At 42.0% G+C, this 17,058-nt stretch overlaps 2 protein-coding genes across 5 annotated transcripts in view; one reads left to right on the plus strand and one right to left on the minus strand.

Moving 5' to 3' along the window:
* Window positions 1-7,843, plus strand: part of LOC119177282 (protein O-glucosyltransferase 2) — a 38,638-nt gene extending 30,795 nt beyond the window's left edge. Inside the window, exons 8-9 of one of the 2 annotated variants that reach the window (XM_037428728.2) lie at window positions 1,275-1,336; window positions 4,113-7,843. In XM_037428728.2, coding sequence (XP_037284625.2) covers window positions 1,275-1,295 — 21 coding nt within the window. In that variant the 3' untranslated portion in view covers window positions 1,296-1,336; window positions 4,113-7,843. Of the gene's footprint in view, window positions 1-1,274 lie in introns of both variants that reach the window. The other variant, XM_037428727.2, reaches the window with a different exon arrangement.
* The window catches only part of LOC142788209 (uncharacterized), a 58,702-nt gene extending 43,466 nt beyond the window's left edge, over window positions 1-15,236 (minus strand). Inside the window, exon 1 of one of the 3 annotated variants that reach the window (XR_012889278.1) lies at window positions 10,456-15,236. Coding sequence is in view for 1 of the 3 variants with exons in the window: in XM_075884782.1 (XP_075740897.1) it covers window positions 10,456-10,757 (302 nt within the window). In the remaining 2 variants the exon portion in view is untranslated. The remainder of the gene's footprint in view (window positions 1-10,455) is intronic. The other 2 variants (XR_012889279.1, XM_075884782.1) reach the window with 2 other exon arrangements.
* Between the last annotated feature and the right edge of the window lie 1,822 nt (window positions 15,237-17,058).

The raw sequence follows: 17,058 nt of genomic DNA on the forward strand, positions 1-17,058 counted from the left end.
TCGCGTTTGCTCCAGCAGACTATTACTTGGCAGCTGCTTGCGAATCCGTGGCCGTGGTGCAAGAGTTGAAAGTTTTGTGTTGGGTGACATTGCTGTCCCGTTTCCCGTTTAAAAAAACTTCATGATCTGAACTGCACAGAAGTGCATCACAAATCTGTGTGCTGACATGGCTGAGCGTTGCACCTGCTTGGTGGGGATAGTTGCACTCGGTTGCTTGTCGTTTTTAAAACCGAAACTAGTAGGTAATAACGAGCCTGTGATCAAAGGCTTAAGCAGAGTCAAGGGTCGCAGCATAAGTGCAAGTAAATTCATAAGTTAATTGTAACATTGTTGCAATTTGCTCTCATACATGGTTTTGCACTGTCAATTTACTGATTCTCTGTTGATACCATGAATCTGTCATAGCTATTTGTTACCTTTAAGTTGATGACACAGAATGTTGGACAGTGGTAGTAAAATTAACTAAAGCATTCTGGCATTACTTCTTGAATTCAGCTCATGTTTGTGCTTGTACGTTCATGATAAAGCCAGAATGAGCAAATTTTTTAGATTCTGTGGTTTAGACTTTTTGCATGTCACAAGTTGAGCTGCATTTCTTGCCTTACCTCGTATACTACTGAAACTATGTTTATAATATCTGAATGGAGTGTATTAAAATTTTCATATGCTGCTGTCTGTGTGATTGTGTACACCACTAGCGTTTGCTATTTGTATCAACTAGGGGCTAGGAAAGAGCAAGATATATCAAGCTTTGGATGAATTGGAGTTCCTTCATAGTAAATTTCTCTTCATTTAACTTAATTTTGCAATGTACAGCTGCATGTGATCATTTTGTTGAAGACACTACCACACTCGACGAGTCGTTCAGCGTGTCGCTTTCTGCGAGCCATGTGAAAAGCGTATTTTCTCTTCGCTCAAAATGAGCATAACCAAAAATGAATTCGCACTATATTTTTAGCTTGAGGTTTCATTCTGTTTATGTCAAAACAGAGGATGATTTTAGGATAAATAGATATTTTATTGCAACTTGAAATTTGAGTGTGTTACTAAAACACACTCAAATTTTCATGTCATGGTTTTATTCTTGTTGCAGTAGAACATTGATTGCCTTGGATCAATGTCATCGATTTGACACGTGCGCAGACATTTCTTCATAGGTGGTGTCTGAAAGGGCTAATGTGTATATATATTGAGAACTTCAGTACTTCTGCTATTGGTGATGACGTATGTATATTTATCTCTTTATTCGGTTCTTTTATCTTTTCTTTTTTCAGAGGACCCACAATGAGTTATAGCCAAAGATACTGCATTGACCAAAAGGAACAGCAATCATCTCGTAAGTGTAGCTGTGTTTCATGACATATATTAGCACGAAAACAAGTGTACAAATTTCGTAGAAAAAGGCAACATGTAAATATATGCAGTTAGACAGTATCCTTAAACGAGTGCTGGGACATTTTCAAAGTTATAATATTTGGTAAGAATACTGCTTCTATACCCTATGGATGTACTTGCATGTGGCAACATCTGTGATTACAGAAACATGGAGAAATAGTGAGTTATGCCATTATGATGCATCAACTAGTACATACTACTGGGTACCAAGGCGTCTAAAACAACAAATCTCATTCGGCATCTTTGATAATTTTTATGATTCTCTAAATACCAGTGTGGTTCTGGAGCCACTCTGGGTTCAAGTGAGAGATGTTTTAAACCACTTGAATGGCCATATGTTCTCTGGAGCACTGAGGAAGAAGTGGGAAATTGGAGGAACTTCCTGTAATGAAGTGCCACAGTTGGGTGCATGGCACTTATTATACTAATTATTGCTGTAAAAAAAATCGGTGCACAAGCAGTGGAACAAGTAGATTAAAGTGGAAAGTCGGACTAGTTGGTATGAATTAGTGATAAAAAACAGCCCATCATTATGAGGGACGGGTTGTAAAGAAACAGCACCTGCCCTTTTTTCTTTTCAATCTGTTCATCGTCTATATGTATGCACTGTTTCGATGAGGAAGAGGTGGAGTCCTGGAAGTAGTAATAGAATAGGTGTTTGGGCTGTTCCAGTGGTAAGACGTATTGAGAGCCTATTTGGAGTTGTGAATTAATTGGCTAAGACTATTTGAGGTGTCCCTATTCGGCTGTACAAGGCTGGCCCTTTGGGACCATTTTAGAGTGCTCAAGAAGGAACATTTGAAAATGCCAACATTGAATTATTATATTAAGTACCGGCTGATGCTAGCCTGTAATTTTTTTATTTCTTTCCTAGAGGTTGGGGGCCCCAGAATGCCAGTTATTCTATAAAAATATAATGTCACTACGTACTTCTTTGAAGTAAATTGAAGTAAAACTGTCATGTCTACGGATCCATAAATATCTCTGCAAAGATGGCAGTCTTCGCAATGAAAAGTGCCTAGAAACTTTTTGTTCTGGTAGAATACTCAGTGGTGTTGGATGGAAAATGTAATCAAGTGATGTGAGTCTTCAGCGCAGATAGTGGAATTCGGGTGATGTCTTGATACTAGAATGGGAACCATATTTTGCTTGTGAGGCAGGCATGCAAACCTTATCGTTTGTTATTCAACCCCGTGCACGGATTTTTCACCTGAATGCTGACTAAAGAAGAAGCTGTTAGTAGGACAAAAACTAAAGTAGCTCCATTTTAATGCTGATCTTTCAATGCGGCTAATGCTCGACCACCTATTCCAAGAAATGTGCAAAGAAATACTAATGTACAAGATTTTGCTGTTACTCTATAGAATATGTTCTGTTACCGTTTGTACATTGCCTGCATAGCAATACAACTTCCACAGAAACTATTGACACTATTAGGAAAGTCTTAGAACTAGTGCTATTCCTCATTCTTACCCTCTGCCTATCCCCCTCTCTCTCTATCTATCTTTGTAAAACTTTTTGATGATATAGGTGTTGTTCTACCATTGGAAGGAACTGCTAAGAATAAACACAGTGCATCATAAAAATTTTTGTCTGCATGATACAAAGAACCTGCTGCAATGTCTGTGCAGCTTTCTATTCATGTTGCCATTTAGTCTCATTTTTTGAGTAACATAATGCACGAAGGTGCACTTGTGCACATATACAGGCTGCTGCAGTGTGTATGCTCACTTATGACATTAACATAAGACACTTGTCAGTAGTATACTGATTGTATGCAATGGAAGGAAAGGTATCTTAAGCATACTCGCTATTATAACTGCAAACTGTAAGGGACTCTTGATATTTGTAGATGCAGTGACAATGCTTTTCTTTCGAAATAAGTAGTTGAGGTGCTCTGCATGATTGTTTACAAAAATATTTGTGCTATTTTAACTGTCATTGTTAAAGAAAATTGTGTCTGATGGTATGGAGCGCTATTTAGATTCGCTCTGTGATTGGCTGCTTTCTGCTTCAATGTTTTCCTTTCTGAGATAACATTAACATATTTGCCAGTAAACTTCTTTAAAACATAACTAAACCTTAAGGGATGATGCTACTTAAATATGCTATTTCAAAAATTTATGATCTAGAGCAATAAAACTGTTACTATTAATTGCTTTTTATGCCAATTTGAAATGCATAATCAGTTTTATAGACAGTAACATAAGTATTATTTTGTACCATGACAACGTTTAACATGTAGGCATTTTTGCCCCTGGTTTCTCTTTTTTTTTTATAACTGCAAGCAAATCATCACTCGTATTCCTTTGCATAAACTGTAGAATCCTGTAAGTTTGCTAAAAAGTATGTAAAATATAATGACAAAGGTGCAAAACTAGAACATGAGAAGTCTTAAAACCCTCTATCCCAGCGAAATATTATAGTTTTAAATTTTAGCTTGCAGACCTTGAATTGATTGGGTTTACCATACATACTGTTGGTTACAAAAAATAAAATCTCTGTACCATCCGTAATAGCGTACGACATATGTGCAGTGTCAACGAATGAGAGCAGTAGCGAATGTAAAACTTTTTACCTGCTCACTCACCTGCTATTCATGAAATTTTGCAAGGCACTGCTCCTTGAAAAAAAAAAAAAAAAAACTTGCTTTTAAGGTAAAATTCAAAGTTCACATGCATTGTAAAATGTCTTTGTTTGTTATTTCATTCCTCAAGGGAGCTCAGGCAACCTTGGTTGTTATGACAATGTACATCTACTAAATTCCTCACTCAGACATCATCATGGCAACATCAGACATCATGACAACATCAAGCTGCCACAGTGTGTGTATATGTGATTTCTTGACAATTCACACTTTCTTTGAAGGGCCAGTAAACAATTCCAAGGTTCAAAAAGTTTAATGTAGAAAAATATGTGCACTTTTGCTATTCGAACATGCTGTCGCAAGAATTTTGCGAATATGTGCCATAATAAGGAAGTTACAGGGGTTAAAACATCTGTTTCAACCGGTTTCAAATTTTCGTGTGGCCACTCGCCACCTTTTTTCATCATAGGGAGGGGAAGGAGTAGCCCGTCGTCAGGACTCCACTCACATTGTCAATGTGACACATGTGGTGTACACGTATCCCGAAGGAGTACGGCTACCAGCGTGGGTCCGGTCTTAGCGAGCCGCAGGGCACGCGTTAACCGTCGCCGTGGCGAGAACACGATACTGCTCAAAGTCACAACACTTTATTGTGGCAACAACAAACGCAGTACAGCCCGTTGCAAAGGCACGGCGGGAAAGCAACTAGGCTTATCCACGCCACGGGCACAAAAGTACTACACAGGGTGCCACGAGCACGTCTCCACGGTAAAGGTGATCCACGGAGACACCGGGACCAAGGCCCGATTGCTCGAGCGAGGGCGAAGGTGCTCGCGTTGGCTTCGGAGGGAGACGGGTCGGCGTAGCTAGGCCACGCACTAGGACACTGTACCACCCTTCGGCCGTGCGTACGTAGTGGGGCAACAAAAGGTGAGCGTTCGCCTCAGGCGCGAGGCGCCGTCAGCGAAGTCCGACGAGCCCTGAGCGACGGGGTTTGACGGACGGAAAAGATTGCGTGGCTCACCGTTTGCAGTCCCGGGGAGTATCTGTCTGCCCGCTCCCGACGCAGCGTGCGAAAACCTCTCGGGAGACTCCGCGCGCGGCGCCACAGTCAACATCTGCTACCGGGTGAGGGGGTTAAACGTCACTCCGCTCTCCCAGCGCGGCAGACAGCAAAGGAGGGCAGACATGTCGGGACATGAGAACGGCAGAAAAGGCGGCAAAGCCCGCGCAAAGACAGCGGGCTAGCCTCAATTCCCACACACAACATCAGTGATTCGTCATCGGCGAGCCACTAATGACCAAGCGGGGCTTCCCCACGTGAGCACGTGTCTTAGCGGCGCGGGCAGGAATCGCTGAGTAAGGAGCACTTTTCCCCTTGTGGTAAAGTAGTGAGACGCTTCTTTGTCTCACAGGCTTTCGTTCTGACAATACCATTTCTCACGGAGTCTCGGGCTCAACAAAACACAGAAAAATAAAAATGCAGACTGCATGACTGAAACTGCATCACTGCAGGGCCAAGGCGCTGATAATTGGGGAAAGAACCAATCCACGAGCTCAGTGGTGTGTAACATTGCCCATGGGCAAGCTTTCTTCAGACTGCGCTTACGAGGGGGATTGGTATGGCAAGGAAAACAGGCACGGGGTCATTTTTTGAAATGGAGAGTCTGCACGGCATGCAGCGCTGTAATATCTGGCAAATGTGATCGTCGCGGTCTACACTGTACGAATCAATGAGCTTCTTTGGGGGGTATAAAAAAATAAGTCAGAGCCTATTTACTGGCCCTTTAAAAGATGCCGTGTGGATTTTAGACACTTTTCTAACTTATTTCTGGTTAGTTTCAACCTTGATTGTTATTGTCAGTAGAGTTAGAAAAACTGAACTTCGCCAAACAAGTGAAACGAAATTCTCACCCTTGTAGAAAAAAAAAATTTTTTGAGTAGCACCATTCCTTATGAGCTGGTAGAATGCTAACTTATGAAAGAGAAGGCAGAGGGAAGGAGTATAGTTAAGTGATGGTCCATGATTTTACCTGTTCTGTCACCTATTTTTTTACGGTGTGCAAGTCTTCCATGGCACGACTTCTCTGTGCCATAGATAGGTGGTAATCTTTTGCTGGTGGTGATAAATGTGAATATTGATTACCTAGGAACATGGATAAGCTTTAAGCAGTATTTTTTGTAGCATTTTTGATATGTACAGTCACCCGAATCTTCAACTATCATGCACGAGTGGCAGTTTTTTCTGTGTATTTTCTTCATGTGAGTGAACTAAGTTCCAAAAAGGTTGGTTGAGGACAGGTGCATGCTCACAAAGCACATGCCTACAAAACAACTGTTTGCAACTTCATTTCATCATATAGTGCTGAGAGAGAGAGAGGTCACCACTGTGCATGATAGTTAATTATTTGGGCAGCTGTATAGGGTGTTTAGACTAGCATGCAGAGTGTTTACAAAAATACAGAAATGTGGAAAAGCTGAAATAATTTCTGAGAACTCAGTAAATTAGATGTTACATGTACATCCAGTAAAGACTTTGTATTGCGATTTGACAGCGCTTGATTTTTGTCACTATCATTCCAATGAAACAGTATCAGTAATTATTCTTATTGTACCCTTGGAAACAAATATTTAATGACCTATATTTTAATGTAAAAAACTTCTATTGCCTTTAAAAAAGATTGTATTCATTTATTTTCAGCATGCTGTCTTTTTGGTAACTTTTTTTTTTCTACGTTATATTTCAGCAATAGCTTATTCTTGAAAGTGTATTTGAGAATGGCAGTTTTTACCCATATATGGTGTGAGTGAAATAATTCCCTCAAGTTGGCAGGGAATGCTTTTAAATGACTTGTGCCACTTTTATTGGTGGTGTCCTTTGTGTATTGTACCAGTTAATGGTTTCAATGTAAAAACACACATACACACACAACTTTAGTTGCTTCGGTTTTGCATGCTTTTCTTGTAGTGAGCTAGTATTGCTCATGCTATTATAGGCAGGAAGTAACACTGGTCATCATAAAATCAACAAGCACAAGTTATGTGCCATCACATTCATGAGACCGCAGTGTCTGATACTAGATGCATTTTGTTCACCTACAATGTGTGAAAGTGGTACTGCTGAGACTTACAAGAGATCTTTATTGAAGTTATGTTGTGGACCTTTGTTCAGACATGTAAAAAGTAGCTACAGAAAACATATGCTGTAGTTAATTTCATGTGATGTTTTCATTGGAGACCTAAATGTATTTTTTTGAAACATAAACCAGTGAATTGATATTCTGAGTTGTCCAGAAAACTGAAAATTGTAATGATAGAAGTATTCGGTACTGATGACCTCTGCTCAATAGTAATAACACTAGTTTCATTGGTGCATATCTCTCTCCTGGTTTCTCTTTAATGTGGTGTACATTCATTGGGGCCTTCTATATAAATACTCCTCTAATTGGAAGTGGTTACCAAAGACAGCAATTTTCTTTGTGTTTTAAGGTATTGAGTACTTGTTTCTCAGATATTTTTGTGTTGTCTGAAGTCATCTATACAGTAATTGCTTCCGCGGTGATATTTTTAGAAGCTCCAGATTTTGACTAATGGTTCATGCTGAAGACCTCCAGTATTACATGCCCTATTTCTCACTTGTGTGACGAAAGGTACTGTGATATAGCATATTGGCATGCTATTTTGTTGCAATAGCATGACAAGCACGTATTTGTAAGCAAAGATTTGTATTCTGTAATTATGGTGTGAGAGCATTTGTGGCTTCATTGCATGATAAGATATTACTGTTTTTATGTCTTCATCTGTGACACATTAAAAGCATTCTGTAGAAACTATTTTAAATAAATTGTTCAATGTTTCTGACTAGTTTGAATTTATTCCTGGCTCTATATTATTATAACAAACCTCTCTCAAGTTTCTACCAGTGGTTCCAAGAAAAATATAAAATAAACTTGAGCACTGTTTTAAGGTTCATATTCAAGTATGAAACAACAGCCATCAATAACATCTATTGTAATATATAGGTATATGTGTAGCTTATCTCACTAGTGCTTATTTTGGACGCAAATATAGGTTAAAAAGTAGTAATAGTCCAAAGCTTTTGGGAATAAAAACGATTTGTCACGCTACTTGTGTGCCCCTCACAGGGCTTTCTCCGCTGAGGTATGCGGGCTTTCATTTTCAAATAACTTCAAACAAAATCACAAGTATGTCACGTTAGTACAAAGCTTAAAAAAAAACTGAAATGCCATTTTCAGATTCTGAGAGTTTTCGTATGGTTTTCTGAACAGTTTTTGTTGTGAAAATCGAGCCATTATATACTTGTAACTCATACATAGTTCTGTTTAGTTCACTCAAGTGTTTCTTCAACTTCTGCACTTGGGCCCTCCAAGGTATAGCAGAATCTCTGGCACGCAACCATCTTTAATTGCTTCGTGTGTAAGGTAAGGTTGTGAAGGGCCACACGAAACTACTGTGGGTCAGTACACTATTGAACTTTGCACTGACTGAGTGCAGCGGCCACAACATGCATCTCGTGCATCTTTTCATTTTTGGTACCATGTGTGATTTCTGTATCAAACTAGCCCCATGTTGCAGACAGCAGACCTAGTAGGTTTGTTGAGGTGCATGTTTTTAGTTTTCTTCGTCGCAACGCTTGCCATTTGCTGATAAATTCTATGTATGAAGGACCTCAAATGTTATTTGGATTGAGTGAATGCAGGTTTATATGTTAAGCAATCTATTTTTCTAGGCATTCATTGGGACATGCGTTACTGTTTACTTAACTATAAACATTTTCAACAAATATCTGTCTGGCTGTGTGATAGAATCGAGGATCCCGACCTCAAAGAAATGATGCTGCTTCTTCTACTTATGCAGTCGACCACCGAGGAAAGAGCCATATTGGTCCCGAAAAGTCTGAACTAAAGCTGTGGCTAATACCATTTCACTGTTTAGAAGTGATTGTATACATGTCTATAAACGTGTCATAAGCTGTGTAAAATTTGCTGCAGAGATAGAAGTCGTGCACCATTACATGGGACACTGGCCGACAATGCTTCACACGAGCATAGCTGTTAAAAATTTGAGAGACCGGGCCTTGCACACTACCTCAAGTTGCCCAATTTTTCTTTCACCAGATCCTAATGCTCCTGTATAGTTAGAAGTATTTGGTGTAATAATTATAAATTTAAAAAAGCTACATAAAAAAAGTTGCATGGACGCCCACGTTGTCGTAGCATGTACCTAGATAAGTTCTATTGTTTTTGAAGTGAAGCTTTCTTTGTGAACATCCCTGGACCTTCCTGACTGTGTTGCTGCCTTACCAAATAGCTCACACTTAAAAATTACATGCTTGATTGAAGCATCGAACCTTGGTTTCCCAGCAAACAAGCCCGATGGTCTTACCTGGAGCTGCAGATGTGCTTCATAGGGAAACAGACTTCTGTGGCATGAGTATAGCAAGAAATATAATGTGAGGGCTAAGTGTGAAGGCTGAGGCACTGTCAGAACATAAGAATGTGTTTTATTCGAACATCATAGAGCGTCACTGGCCTTGCCGGAGACAGGAGCAGGCACTATTGATTAGTTGGGCCACTATGCTACTGTGCGTGTGAGAGTTCACAATAAAAATCTTCTGTTGTGGCGATGGCCTTCCCTGGCGGAAACCACCATGTTGCCATGTTCAGGGCACAAGACGAACAGGAGCAGTATGGCACATGGAGGTGCATGTGGTGTTTACCATGACATACATAAAGTATGGTTAGACCCCCCACAAAAAAATGTCATGCCAAGCTCATTTTAGCATATATCAACTTAATAAAGTTTTTCTTGTATCACATTGTAAAATGGTCAAAAGACCACAGCAGTATGGCGGTTTAAGGCACTTGCTACCTCATTTTGCCTTGAGCAAGATGGTCAGCAACCAGTTCTCGAGGCTTCACCTCACCACGTAGGCGGGCATGTGCAAGTGCCACTACAGAAGATTTAGTATATCTATCCTGTGGTGCGGCACTTTAGATGCCATGATATGAAAAAACAGCAACAATTATATTACGTAAATAACATACCACATGAACAGTTCACACATAGGAAATGCGGATATTCATTTAAAAAATTTACAGTAGAATGTATCAAATGGGTCTATAAAGGTACGTGTGCTACCACCTACTAAATATTAATAGAATTAAAGATGATCATTGAGGCTCTAATAATCAAAACATGTCTCTTACTATCACATGAAAATTGTATCAGTGATGGTACTGGCACTAGTGAGCTGCTGTTTTTTTTTTTGTGTGTGTGTGTCATTCAGATTCATTTTGTACTTAAGCATTTGCAAAATTTTTTTACATTGGAATAGCTACAAGCAGGCTTATTTGTGGATATATTTCATTAATTCTTGTGGGAACAACTTTTTAAATCATTTCGTGCTTTAAAAAACTAATTACATTTATGCATCAATAACAAAACAATACCTGTATTGGTAGAAGGTTGTCTGCTTTTGGTGGAGGTGCTGGGGAAGATAACGGCGCCCCCAATGAACGACGACACACCGACCCCTGAGGCGCAATACGTGGAGCTTCGCCGAAGTGGACGACTTGCTGGTCTTCCACCTGCGACGAATTCTCACGGCAACAACGACAACACACTGCATCGCAACAATATGAACAGCCTCGAGAAGTACGGCACAAACCATAAAACCTAAATTATATTGACGTTTTTGTTTTTCAAAGCCAGTCATCACCTGCTTCACCATAAGAGCCCTGAAAAAGGGCATGCATGCACTAGTAGCGTCGCTGAATGCTAGCGCCTTATAACAAAAGCTTGTGTTGGCTTCTGTTGTAGCGAATACCGGATGAAGCAATCGCTACAACAAGATATAGACCCTTTTCAAAAAGGGCGCCCCTAGCGCCGCGGATGCGAACTACAGTCTGCCGCCATTGTGAGGGCACCGCAACAGATGACGCAGGCTGTGTGTCCCAGCGACGCTGACGCGCATTTCTTGCAGCGCACACAGACACCACTTGCGTTCCTGTAGGACGCGGACCGCGTCGGGAGGGCACGTTGATGATGAGAGTCTCTTGCGTGCCGGATCCATGCATTGCCAGTCACAACAAGCCAAACTCCTTGGCCAACCCGTTCAAGGGTACAAAATGTTGCTCATTATGCAGCGAAAGCAGCTCGAAAAGCTTATCGAAGAGTACTAGGAGCTCGTTCAAGCTAGAAAGCGGTGCGATGGCAGCGGGTGATACGGAGAACTAGCCGCCAACACAAACATCACAGCACTCACGCATTTGACGGCTTCCTTTCTATGCCCTCATGATGGCGCTAGCTATCCCACACTCCTTTGCGAAGTGAAACTGACAAAAAGCTCACCGTCAGGTGGCGTATTTATGAAAAGGGTCTATTGGTGCGCGTAGCCTTCCTGCAGATTTAGAGAATTTCATTGCCGTGAAATCATGTATCCAATACCCAGTGAACCACAAATATATTGTGTAGGCATCCGTAATATGTTTCTCATGAACATTGTAAATGTCTCTTAGATATTCATAAAAATCTAAATTACGAAGATTAGATGTACCCGCAACTATGAAAAGCTCGGCCGAGTAACGTTGCAGGTACGTTGCACATGGACACTGAATGGACATTAATAGATTATACATAGACCTGGTCATGTAGTAAATAAAATGTTTTTTCACGCACTTCGCACACTTACCGCATGTAGTTGGTGTGTTACCTGCCGTCCCATGGTACTCTTGCTCATTGCCGCTCAGCTGTACTTTATAGAAAGCATCAAAGGCGTGAGGCTGGCCGGATTCATTCATATGTGGGGTTTAACGTCCAAAAACCACCACATATGATTGAATAGCTTAATTACAAAACAACGGAAATAAATTTGGAAGTATTGCATAACCGTCGCAGCGCCCACACAACGCTTTATGGCTGCTTACAATATACATTCACTTCACTGCGATTTCTGAAGGCTGCCCAAAGAAGCCCGGCCTTGTGCTCACACGAAAAACTTGAAAACAAGTTTAAAAGCTCAGTATACAAACCTAGGGAGTACTAGCATGGAAGAAGTCGACAAACTATTCAAAGACATATTTGCAAGATGTTTCAGCGCGCGAACAGAAGAAAAAGGACAGGGTAGACAGAAAGAGCGCTGACTTCCAACTAACTTTATTTCACAGAGTGGCAAGAATATATACTGCTAAAAAGGATGATAACAGAGCATGAAGGTAAAATGCACGCCTAATCTGCACATCAGTAACAAAACACGTGTGACAGGTCCTCTATTGCCTCAAAGCCCAGCTAGGTAATCACGTTCAGCCTGTGATAAAGCAATCGATGATGTGCTTACACATTTATCTCCTAGCAAGTGTATTTTTTCGGCTTCAATAATTTCTCGGGTAAGCTGGTCCCTGTGCCTTGCCAATATTGAGCACTGCCCCGCTGCGGTGGTCTAGTGGCTAAGGTACTCGGCTGCTGACCCGCAGGTCGCGGGTTCGAATCTCGGCTGCGGCAGCTGCATTTCTGATGGAGGCGGAAATGTTGTAGGCCCGTGTGCTCAGATTTGGGTGCACGTTAAAGAACCCCAGGTGGTCGAAATTTCCGGAGCCCTCCACTACGGCGTCTCTCATAATCATATGGTGGTTTTGGGACGTTAAACCCCACATATCAATCAATATTGAGCACTGATCAAAGAGAGGGGTGCACCCACAATCTCGGCAATGAATGCCAAGATGCCCTTGTACCAAATTGTGCACACTGTTTCGGTGCTCTCGGAGGCGGTCATTTATGCACCTGCCGGTTTGCCCGACATAGATGCACCCACACGTCAGTGGAATCAAGTAAACGACTCCCACTGCGCATGGGACGTAGCGTGTCCTGTGCGCGACAGAGCACGAGGCAGAATTTGCACGAGGTGCATTGACCCGTTTGCAAAGCCTCTGCAATTTTTCCGGGGCAGAAAAAACCACAAAAACGTTGGCGTCTCGAGCACTCTTTTTTAGCCTGTGTGATACGTCGTGCACGTAAGGCAGTACGACAGGCCGGCTCTTTCTGACACTGTTTCACTTATCCGGTTTGTCGCCTCGCTTCAAGACAGTGACCAGCTTTTCCGCCACCGAAACGAGAACATGCGCGGGGTAACCAGCTTTGGTTTAGCCGCTCTACTTGTAGAGCAAAGCTGTGGTGTACCATGTGGGGGCATGACTTCTTTAAGGCATTGACAAGGCAGAGGTTAGCGATGCCCCGCTTGACCAATTTAGAGTGAGCTGAGCTGAAAGGCAGAAGAGGCCTTTCAGCTCATTATTGAAGCCGAAAAAATACACTTGCTAGGAGATAAATGTGTAAGCACATCATCGATTGCTTTATCACAGGCTGAACGTGATTACCTAGCTGGGCTTTGAGGCAATAGAGGACCTGTCACACGTGTTTTGTTACTGATGTGGAGATTAGGTGTGCATTTTACCTTCATGCTCTGTTATCATCCTTTTTAGCAGTATATATTCTTGCCACTCTGTGAAATAAAGTTAGTCGGAAGTCAACGCTCTTTCTGTCTACCCTGTCCTTTTTCCTTTGTTCGCGTGCTGAAACATCTTGCCAATATGACTACGCACCAACTAGCCCAAGTTTCCACACTTGTGAGTTATTCAAAGACAGTTGAAGCTGTGGTCGGAACACGCAGCCTTGCCACAGAACACCTATTCGCGGCGAGATTTACTAGTACACTGTAGCCTAACCGTCCCCTAGCCACTTCAGAAGCGAAACTTTGAAGAAGCTTAAGCTCTAAAAGCATCTAGAAACGTAGTATATAACGTCCATTCATTTCACCTGCTCTTCATGAACCAGTTTACGGAGGCACTGCACTTCGGCAAGCAACGTGGAATAGGTAGGCTTGCTTTCTTCTTTCTTATGTGTTTCTTAAAGGGCAAAGAGAAAAGTGAGCCTCGTAAAAGTCTGCATCAGGTGCGACACCTCGCCAGTAGCTCACAAGGGATTGGGGGTAAGGAGGGATTAAAAGGATAGAATTAAAAGGTATATATAGAGAGAGAAAAGAGAGATGCAGGCGCAGGGACAGCGAGCGACGGAAGTAAAAAGAAGATAGGAAAAATGGACACGGTCACAGGAGTCCGAGGATGGGACACCACTCAACGAGAGCTTTTGTCGGCGTCAGGAGATGGCGTAGGGAGAGTCCAGTCAGCCAGAGCTGCGCTGTCATCAGAGATCAGCGTCAGGAGATGGCGTACTTAAGGCGAGCCCAGTCGGCCAGAGCTGCACTGTCGTTGGAGATCGCGAGGGCAAAAAAAAGTGGGTAAGTGGCAGAGGGTTGCACAAAAAATTTAGGGGGTTTGAACCCCCCCCACCTTGGCTACACCACTAGTTCCTACATGTACATAAATTCCATTTAACTGTTTTTATTCTTACTTTTAATTATTCTTCTTTTGATTAATTAAGATGCACCTTTCTTTTTCTTGGACTATTTACTCCGTGTTAGTGCCAAAATGTCTATCCTTGCGTATTTTTTATTGTTTGTTAAAATTTATGTTCTTGATGTAACCACTATAATTGTCTGCGAGTATTTCTATCATTGTACTGAAACATGGCTGCGTATAACATATATTGCTATTGAAGTGGCACCTCGAACATCCTACATCTAGGTTCTATATGCCGCCAGCATTAGACATTCTGAAGACGCTAACTTGCCCGCATAGTCTCTACACTTCTTTTTTTTTTTTCTCGTGTACAATTTATCGGCGCCATGTGTGGCGGACACAATTAACATGCTTATACTGCAACCACAATCGTTGGTTTCAACCATGGAGGAAGGAAAAATATACTTACAACGCGACGAACGCATCAGGGCGTGGGCTGACTCGCGCGAACATCGAGGGCGCACACATCGAGGCACTCTACGCGCCAGCAAGCGACTGTGCTCTCTGAAGGCTGTATTGTAGACTCTTTCAGCCTCCACGCCTCGCTCACGAGTCACGACACTAGGAAAACATACCGGTGCAGTGCCTCCTATATTTTTTGTGCCTGCCGCGTGAGTACAGTGGGAAGTCTGATGGGCAGCAAGCGGCGCTTACGGAGCGCACTGAAGCCTCCGAGGAAGACCTGCGTGGGGGCACCCGCAATCATTTAACGATTGCACATTATACGCACAATCGTTATACGAAAAAAGACGAGATGAGCAACTACAGAAAAATTTTTATTCAAAAAGGCAAATAAATATAGCTACTAAACAAATTAAGAGAGTAGTCACTGGGAATAATAAACCAGTGTGGACATACACGAATCTAATTGAACTGTTTGAGCTATAGCTTGCTAAGGCATGTGACAAGTCACTGCGGAAAAGCAGACACAAGCACAAGAGTTGGTGGGATGAGGAAGTTAAGAGAGCCATAGCAAAACGTCAGGAAGCCTCTAGAAAACACAGACATGCTAAGGAGCAGGGTGAGCTTACAGATGATGTTTTAAAAAAAAAAATGGGACATCTTTCTAAGCTGTAGAAGGGAAGCATCCCTTCTGATCAATGAAAAGATTGGAAGAAAGGGGGCTCAGTGGCCGGCAGAAGTACAAAAAAAGGATAAAAAGGCATATGCGAAATTTTGGAACCATCTAAACTCCCTAAGAAATGAGACAAGCCTAGAGCAGAGGTTTATAACTACAGCTCAAGGTGCTAGGCTAGAAGGGGACGAAGCTATTGAATATATAAGAACAAGGGTGACAGAAAAATTTCCACAACGAAGTGCCTTATGCACCAAAATAAGCAAGGATAGATCAAGTGGCGCAATGGCTCCATTTTCAGAACGAGAGTGGGAAAGGGCTGAGAAGAAGGTTCCAAGTAGTACATCAACAGGCCCAGATGGCATTCCAATCGTGCTGATAAAAACATTGGGTCCGAAGTCTAAACAGACTTTGAGAGAGGCAGTGAGCAGAACAATAATCGATGGTGAAGTCTCCGATGGATGGAAACTTAGCAGGATGAGCATGAGCTATAAAGGAAAAGGGGACAAAGCTGACATAAACAACATACCGTCCTATATCAGTGACATCAGTGGCCTACAGGCTTGCGATGTAGATTATGAAGGAAAGACTGCAGGCATGGATGAGGGGGTGCTGGGGGAACTGCAGAAGGGGTTTCGAAAACACAAGAGGTTGGAAGATAATCTGTTCTCACTGACACAGTGCATCGAAATAGCAGAAAAGGAACTCGGGCGCCCCTGTGGCTCGCATTCTTGGATATCAAGGGAGCGTACGTTAGCGTGGTTTAAGAGGACTTGTGGGGAATACTGGACACACTAGGCGTGGAAGATGTAGTCACTAATTTTTTAAAGGAAATCTATATAAGTAACAAGGTAGTTATAAAGTGGGAAAAACAGGTATTCAAGCCCACAGAGGTGAAACGGGGGCTTAGGCAGGGGCACGTGTCCTCTGTCACCCTTGTTATTCATGATGTACCTACAAGAATTAGAGGCCAAATTAGAGGGAAGTGGACTTGGCTTCAACCTCTCTTTCGTCAAACAAGGAAAACTCATTGAACAGGCACTACCAGCATTGATGTACGCAGATGATATAGTGCTAATGACCGACAACAAGGAAGATTTGCAGAGATCGATGTACATCTGCGGTAATGAGGGAGATAGGTTAGGTTTCAGATTCAGTAAAGAAAAATCAGCAGTCATGATTTTCAATGATAATGAAGGTTGTGAGCTTAGGATACAGGAATTCACGGTAGAGACAACAGATAAATACGAATATCTGGGCGTATGGATAATCAATGGGACCGAGTACCTAAGGGAACACGAAATATACGTGAACACTAAAGGTAACAGAAATGCAGCAGTGATGAAAAATAGGGCACTGTGGAATTACAATAGGTATGATGTTGTGAGAGGGATATGGAAAGGGGTCATGGTTCCTGGTCTGACGTTTGGCAATGCGGTCTTGTGCATGAGATCAGAAGTTCAAGCAAGATTAGAAATTAAGCAACGTGAAATAGGTAGGCTTGCTTTAAGAGCTCATGGGAATACACCAAATCAGGGAGTACAAGGTGATATGGGATGGACATC

Source organism: Rhipicephalus microplus, unplaced genomic scaffold (assembly GCF_043290135.1).
Source record: "Rhipicephalus microplus isolate Deutch F79 unplaced genomic scaffold, USDA_Rmic scaffold_48, whole genome shotgun sequence".
In the NCBI taxonomy this organism is placed as follows: Eukaryota; Metazoa; Arthropoda; class Arachnida; order Ixodida; family Ixodidae; genus Rhipicephalus; species Rhipicephalus microplus.